Source organism: Callospermophilus lateralis, chromosome 5 (assembly GCF_048772815.1).
Source record: "Callospermophilus lateralis isolate mCalLat2 chromosome 5, mCalLat2.hap1, whole genome shotgun sequence".
Lineage (NCBI taxonomy): Eukaryota > Metazoa > Chordata > Mammalia > Rodentia > Sciuridae > Callospermophilus > Callospermophilus lateralis.
The window spans coordinates 12,283,559-12,291,643 of NC_135309.1; the positions used below are offsets into that span (position 1 = coordinate 12,283,559).

Below are 8,085 nucleotides of genomic sequence, written 5' to 3' on the forward strand. Positions count from 1 at the left end.
AGATTCTTAGAGATCTCATCTCAGACTTCCTCTGAAGTGTGCTACTTGGGTGAAGAAAGAGCCCCTGAGAGAATGAACAAAAGTTTTTGTTTCTATTTTGTTTGTTTTTTTTAACTTGAGGTACAAACAAGTAATCCCATATGTGTGTGTGTGTGTGTGTGTGTGTGTGTGTGTGTGTGTAAGCATCAGCTTTTCAATTCTGTCCTTTTTGGGATGTTGGAGAAGCCACAACCCAAGGAAGCTCACATTTGGTGGTTGTCAGATGATAGGCTTGCCAGCCCCTGAGTCATCAAAGCAAGACTTTGAGCAGGAGGAGACTAGTCAGAGTGGACGAGATGATGGGGGTCAGCTGGGAGCTCTCACTGATGGGGTTTTCACAGTAGGTCCAAATGTTTGTAGGAGTTTGTATTACATTTATGTCTTTCAAGTTGCAAGCACTTTCAGTTGCACAACCCATAGCAGACATCGTTAAATAAGAAACACCATTAAACACTCCTGTGGGAGAAAAATTGGCAATGAGACTCTTTCTCACCCTGTCTCCCCTCCTTCCCACTGTACTCAGGTTGATCTGTCTGCTTCTTTTGCAAAGCAAAAAGGTGCTCAGAATGGCCCTTGACCCCTGACCTCTGTCTTCTGCAGGAAGAAGAGTCCCATCTAGGAACCAAACTAGTTTCCCTAGGTCCCTCTGTCTCCCCAGAACTGGAGGAACCTTAAAGGGACCCTGCTAGCTGGGCACAGTGGCACATACCTGTAATCCCAGAGGCTCGGGAGGCTGAGGCACAAGGATGACCCAGCAAAAGTGAGGCACTAAGCAACTCAGTAAGACCCTGTCTCTAAATAAAATATAAAAACCGTGCTGGCTATGTGGCTCAGTAGTCGAGGTCAATCCCGGGTACCTCCCACAAAGGGATGTGTGGTGGGGGTTGGGGGGATGCTGTCTAAGGTATGAACTGAGACTTGAGCCTCTATGGCCTCCTGAGGAGAGATGTGGTTGATAAAGGCAGGGAAGGAGGTGGAAGTTGGGCCTCAAGGGTTTGGCTGAACACAGCTGGGATCCCTGTCCTCTTCTGCACCTTCACTTCCTTAGGGAAACCAGAGGGAAATATTGTAGATAAGGTCCCCTCTGCCCAGGGTTGACACATGCTACAGAAACCTGGAGCAGAAAGGCTGCCCCACTACAGAGAGCCCACCTCTCCTCTGTATCCCAGGTGACACCCATTTCCCTCATTCAGGTCAGCTCAGCTAGACAGAGGGCCCTCCCTGCTAGTCTCAGACCCTCCTCCAAATTACTCAAAAAGAAAAAGAAAAGAAAAAAAGAAAAAACCGTGACAAACCTTCATTCTCATCAAACTCTCAGCTCCAACTTTAATTTAGTTCCTCAAATGCCACTAATTTCTGGGAACCCTTTACATGTTGATCAGAAAATACTTGACAGTGCCCCATCTAGCTGTCCAGCCCAGAAAGGACACCCCATGGTGGCTTCTCCTGCTCCCATCTGAGGGGCTCCTGCACGCTCACCACAAACATAAGCTTTCTTCTACTCAGGAAAACTCGAAAATCTTTACTGAAGTCAGAATGACACCATGCAGAAAGTTAGTGCTTGGCCCAAGGGTTTGATTTTAGAGGTAATGGTGGTGAGGGTGACAGAGAGAACTGTGGGTGTCCACCCTTCATGTCACTGAGACACAGTCTCTTTCCAGGATAACATGACAGCCCATGTGTCCCCAGTTCTCTCCTCTGTTCTCCTCTGAGCTGCTCAATTGTCTCCTGCCCCATGGCTCCCTGCAATCCTAGGAGGAATACCCAGGCCCTTGGCCCTCTAGCACCACTTGCTTGTGGGAATCATGCACTATCACGGCAGCTGCAGGTCCCACCCCTGCTGAGGGTGCCTCCATGCCTTCCTCCCCGGGTGTAACAGGGTGGTTCTAGGTGACTGGGAGGGTAGGAGAAATGAAGCAGTGTCTCTTCTCAGATGAGCTGTGAAGAGCCTCAGCTCCCCCACCCACTTCTCATCCCAGCTCTGGGGGAAGCCAGCTGGCAGGTCATGACCCCCAGGAGACCTAGGAAGAGGCCCAGGAAGAGGAATGGAGGCTGCATGGGCTTGGAAGCAGATCCTGCTCTGAGCGACCTCAGCCCCTGCTGCCAGCTGGACCACAGCTCAGGAAACAGCCTGAGCCAGCACCACCTCTATGCCCCTCTCAGACCTGCCACCTGCAGATCACAGGGGGACAGATGTCCTCTTAAGCTATTAAGTTTGGGTTTAATTAGGTACACAGCAATAGATGGCTGACACCTTGTGCCCATTAAGAGGATGACCCAAAATGCTTGGGAAATCTCCATACCTTTGCCTATAACCTCGACACACTTTGTCTCTGCCCCTGTGCACTTGAGGGGCTGTGGGCTACAGAAGGTGCCATTTTCAGAGAAGCAGGCAGGACATACAATGCCATTTTCTTCCTTGGACACTGGAGACACTGAATAAAGAGAGAACATTTTCATGGTGAGCAATGGGCAAAAAGAATACCTGAGAGAATTACAACCCCCCCAGAATTCGTGGATATTCCAAAATCCCTCAAACCATTCACAGCTAGATTGGCATAGGAGGGGTTAGGGACAGGATTTATGGATCAGGTAGGAAATAGTAATCAGAGAGAGCTTGTAGGGATTTAGTGTTATCTTCCCCCTTCATCAAGGACTTTTCTCTCCTTGGCTGGAGAACAATCCTAGATAATGGGGCAGAAGGTAACCTGAGGCCTGAAATGATGCTGTTCACACACTGGAGGACAGGTGGGTGTGGCCTGGGACCCACAGTCCTAGCCATCTCCACCCTAGAGGCTGAGGTTGCCGGGTTGCTCAAGCCCGGGAGTTGGAGGCCAGCGTGAGAATATAGTGAGAGTCCATCTCAGCAAAGCAGAACAAGAGAGGTGAGGAGTGAGATAGGTAAGGAGAGTCTCTCTGCTGGGATGCTGACCCAAAGCACAAATAGAGAAAATGCCCAGGGCTGTCCCACCACTCAGCTGCCCGTCTCCCATGCAGAAGGGACTTAGGTCCAAACTGCCCCTTCACAAGAAAAGAAAACGCTCTGGGCCTCTCGGAAGTGGAGGTGGGCGGTGGGTGACTTCCAAGGCAGAGGAAATCCAGGAGCTGGGAGAGCAGCAGGCACTCACGTTGGATGTCGGCTTTGTTACACTGCTTGCTCGTGCAGCACTGGTTCTCGTACACAAATGTCCATCCAGTCCTCACGGTGGCAGAGAAGGACAGGGGAGTGCACGCACTTGAAGAGCAGCCCTTATCCTGTGTAATTGTTGGTGAAATACCTGTGTAGAACCAGAACCAAAGAGAATGTTCCCTCTGAGTCCTAGAGAGGGGGGTGTCCAGACGGGCAGCCAGTATCAAGGAATTCTGCAAGGGCCCCCCTCTATCCTTAGTGTTTCCACTTTCCCAAGAGTCCTCCCCAATGGTCCTCTTCATAGAACAAACCCATGGAGGAACCGTTTGATGGGGGTGCCCCAGTGCTTGCCTGGCATTTGTGGGACCCTGGGTTTGAATGCAAAATCACAAAAAAGTAGGAGGTGTCCTTTCTCACTGATCCCCCACCACTGAGACGGATGTGGGGACTGGAGTCACCCAGCACCTCCCCCTGAGACCCTTCACTTGGCATGGTGCCCACCCCACACCCAGCCTCATCCTAGGAGGACCTTAGGTGAGGGAGCCAGGGTAGAGTAGAGGAGTAAAGGGGAGGGAGGGGCTACCCCGAATCCTGAGCTGAGCAGTCCCTCCCTCCCAGGTCCGGTGTGCACTAGCATGGGCGGGTGGCAGGCAGGGCTCACCTGGTGGGCTAAACTGTTGCTTATTATTGAAGCAGCCCTGAGAGGCCTCACAGGTCTCCGGTTTAGACTGACATGCATTCCCAGTGCATTTCGTACACGTGTAACTCTCTACAAGATGGAAATAAAACCAAGGGAGGCTGATCCAGTTATGTTGTGTACACAGGCAAATCTGCCACAGTGAATTCCTCCTTATGTATAACCACATTGGAGAAATTTAAAGATAGGTTAATGGGAGGAAGAACAAAGTGTAGAGGAAGCAGGGAGGAGGGAAGTAAAAGGAACACTGGGCACTGGAACACAAACAACTTCCCATCATGCATGAAAAGAGCCCCACAGTTATGCAAAACTGCAGGGCATTGGATATGGCCATGCATGTTGATTGCAGCAACATTTTAAAGTTGTCCAGGAGGGAAAACTGGCAAGGGTGGGAGTTGCTCTTTCTAGTAGACAGACACTCCCAGGGATGGAGGGGACAGGACATCCCTCTCCCTGTGGGCTAGGTGGGTCCCGCAGGCTCCCTCCCTGAGGGCTTATTGCCCACCTTCCCACGCTTGGGAGAGGGTTGCTTGCTGGTCCTTACCCACGGTGCTGAAAACCAGGGCCACAAAGATGCAGAGAGTGGAGAGACCCCTCAGGGTGGAGACCTGGACACTGGTCACCATGCTGACTCCAGGACACTGCAGAGGCCAAAGGGAGCAAAAGTGTAAGAGGGACAGTGCTCTGGCCTAGAGTCCAGCCCTCCAAACGCCAGACAGCTCCAGGTGTGGCTCCTGTCAGGGATGCAGAAAGGAAAGTGGCTATTTCCATCACCGAGGCACCCAGGGAAGACAGCCGCCCTTCCTCAGAAGGACTCTCCTGCAGTGGGTGGAAGGTACTGGGGCTCCCTCCAAAGCTGAAGTGGGTGACAGGGCCAAGAGGGGGAACCCCCCATCCAGGGAGCAGATGGGGTCTCTCCTGGGCTGGGAAGTCCAGCCTGTGTTTCCCCATGGCCCTCAGCTGAGGACATGGATTTCTCAGTCCCAAAGTCACCCTTTAAAAGAGTAGAGCCCCACCATACGGGTGTCACCAGCCACACTCGACGTGCTCACCGCCAGGATAGGGTGGCCAGTTCCTCTGGGTGGAGAGGAAGGTGAGCACTCTCTGCCAGGCAGAAGTGGATGTCACAGTGAGCAAGGAGGGCGGGCTCTCTCCCTGCCCTGACTTTTCCTGGGCTTTTATAGAAGCTGTGGTCAAAGGGACTAGCAATCAAAATATCATAAACACACATAACCTTGGCACAGAGCCTACTGCACACAATGGCATACCTTTTGCAAAGATGCTGTGTAAATAGCTGTTCCTGGCCCTCAGCTTGGCTTTGACTTACATGCCTCTAGGCCTCTGGTGATCCAACCAAGCAAGGTCCAAGGCTGGCTCCCTAAATCCTATGGGCACTTAGAGATGCCATGTGTGGATGAACACCCACAGTGGTGCATCTTTTAAGTGCCCTACTGCAGATTCTAGACTCCATCCCTTCCTAACTCCCTTCCTCCCCACAGCCATTCTAAGACACGCTGGCCTCTCTCTAGTAGAGAGACTGTGGGCATCTTCCTGTACAGTCCCCTCCTCCTTCTGCATCTGTTGTGGGCCATCTATGGTTGGGACAGAAGCTCCATGTCAGGCTGTGTGTTTGAAATGGAAAGGGAGGCTAAATGGAGGAACTTGTATTCCAGCAGCTCTCCCACCTAGCACTGGACTGTCCATCACATACTCTGAAATCCAGGACACCGAGGCCCTGTGGATGGCCATCCTGGAAGCCAACTGAAGTGAGTATGAAAGAAGAATATGAGAGGCACTCAGGCCTGAGGCGTGGAGGGAGGAGGCAAGGACAGGGCCCAGGACCAGCCTAGAAGTCAGCAGGGCTTTCTGGCCCCTGGTGCCTTACACAGATCCTGGCTTTCCTTCTAAAAGTGTGTCACCAAAGCTGCTTTGGAAGAGCCTGTTTGAATGTTGGCAACCTGGGAGGAATCCAGGCCTCATCACCTTGTGGGATTCTGGCCCCACCTACACCTGCCAGCAGCTCTTGCTCCCAGAGATCCAGGTCAAAGCCCAAGGCTACATAGTTTATTGTTGTTTAACTCAGCCTATTAACCATCAGGACCTCCTGGCCAGACAATGTGGCTCTGGCTCAGAAGGCATGAGGCAGGAGGCCAGATGTAGCTCACGTGACCTTGGTTACTTCAGCTGTTCACTGGCCTCTTGGCAGAGAAGGCGGGAGGAGCTGACTGTGTCATCCCGGGAGTCCCTGCTGCCACTCTTAAGTCATATGGAGAAGAGAGCAGACCTGGTGCTAGCCTGGCACTGCCTGCGTCTGTGCCAACTCACGGCCTCCAGGGCAAGTTCTCAGAAAGCCTCCCCTGGCACCCTGTGGTACTGAGGGGAAGCTGCCAGAGGCCTACCTGGGGCACAAGGAGGAGGAGGGGCCAGCATGCTAGGGACAGTCTCCTGTTTGCTGTCTAGCTTTATGTCCCTGCAGCTTAGCTTCAGATGGCCCCACAGTCCCATATTGAGGGCGTGCCCTCCTCTCAGCACAGATGAGGTCTTTCCTGGGACCTGAGATGCCACTCTGCCCTCTACTCCAGATAAAGACCCTCCTCAGGGAGAAGGGCCACCCTCCTGTCAGCGCAGAGCAGTTCTGGGGCCCACTCCCCATTCTAGCCACTGACACAGATTCTCTCCCTGATCAAATGCTACCCAGCTCCCCCACCTCCCTTCCAACTAGGACCTGACTCTTGGCCATCTGTGCTTGTTACCACCTGGCACTGCCCCAAATGGCCTGGTTTTACCAAGAATCCTGAGAAGTCAGGTCAAGCAGGCACACAGACCCTCTCTATCTCCTCAGACTATCCTCAGATGACCTCTGACCCTGTTGCCTCTTCTTCAGCAAGAAGCTTGTGAGGCTGGTGAGACGGAATCCCCTGTCAGCTCTGAAGTCTCACATTAGTACACTGTCATCCAGTGACCCCCACCAGCTCTGTGGCCATAAACCCCACCTGCCATGCTCTATTTGGAGCAGACTCAGTTTCTCTCCTCATGGCAAAACTGTTACCTAAATCTCGGTCCTTGTCCCCAGTGCCAATTGAATAATGAGGGCACCATTTTGAGAAAAAGAAAAACAAAGTTTATTGCTTTGCTAGCAAAAGAGAAGCACGGGGCTCCTGTCTCTGAGGCTGTGGTTCTGTTCATCAGGAGGGATGGGGTGGGGCAGGGGATAAAGAGGTGATTCAAAGGTGGCACTCCACGAGTTCTCTGTGGACTTGTAACTCACTTGTTAATTTGACAGATAGTCATTTCTGAGATCTGCTGCTGCAACGTCCCAAGTGTGAGTTGCCTCCTTCCTATCTTTGTTGGGTTTGTGTTCAAGGTCAGATACCTCTGACTACAATAGGGAAGAAAGATCATCCTGTCCCTCAAGACTACAGATTATGGAGGGGAGAGATGGTGGAGGAGGAAGGAGAGAGGAGGAGAAAGAAACTAGTTTAAGAACTAGTCGCAGTGGCCATCCTTGCCATCTTCAATGTCACCGAATATTCTTTCTTCCTTAAAATCATTCACCATGATCTCCACCTCTCAGCGGAGAGGCTGTACCACCTGACCCCCTTTTTGGGTTTGTGTGAGGACCATGGAATCCATGGAGTCCACGGAGTCCAAACACCCTAGGAACAGACCCAGCTGCCATACAGGCAATTTCCACACTTGTTCTCTTTACTTTAAAAGACTGAGCACCTTTCATAGGCAGCATTTGCTTCCTGACAAGGTCCTAGACTGTTCCACGGGTTGGATTCAGATTCCCCATCAGATCAGCTGGATGCCAGGTGACAGGCATCTGCTGAGGTTACCAAGGGGAACAAGGAAAAGGAAAAATTTCACTTAAAGATGGGCGTCTTGGCCACCCAGGACGGGATGCCCACTGTGCAGACAGGTTTCCTGAGGCAACATGCAGGTGGTCCCAAGGCCAGGAAATGGACCTTCCTGTCTTATAGATTCTACATGAAAATATCCTGAGACACCTGACGTGGTTGCTGCCAGGTCATGAGGCTGGTTAGGAGAGTGCCCAGTGTGGTGGAGAGACGCAGACCCTCGCTGTCTCTGGAACGGCTGGTCTGCACAATTGCACTTCTTCTCTCAAGGTAGACGAGCAGTTCCAGAACATTGCTCACTGTGGACAAGAAAGAAACAGAAAATGGAAGCAGGACTCAAGCTTGCAGCAGCAGGGACT

At 52.0% G+C, this 8,085-nt stretch overlaps 1 protein-coding gene across 1 annotated transcript; it reads right to left on the reverse strand.

Annotated features, from left to right (window-relative positions):
* Positions 1-2,158: 2,158 nt before the first annotated feature.
* On the reverse strand, positions 2,159-4,492 carry LOC143641745 (protein RoBo-1-like). The gene is made up of 4 exons (XM_077109527.1): positions 4,411-4,492; positions 3,168-3,317; positions 2,343-2,474; positions 2,159-2,211 (listed from the first exon to the last, which is right to left on the reverse strand). Exons 1-4 carry the CDS (start codon positions 4,490-4,492, stop codon positions 2,159-2,161), a joined length of 417 nt encoding a protein of 138 aa, XP_076965642.1.
* Between the last annotated feature and the right edge of the window lie 3,593 nt (positions 4,493-8,085).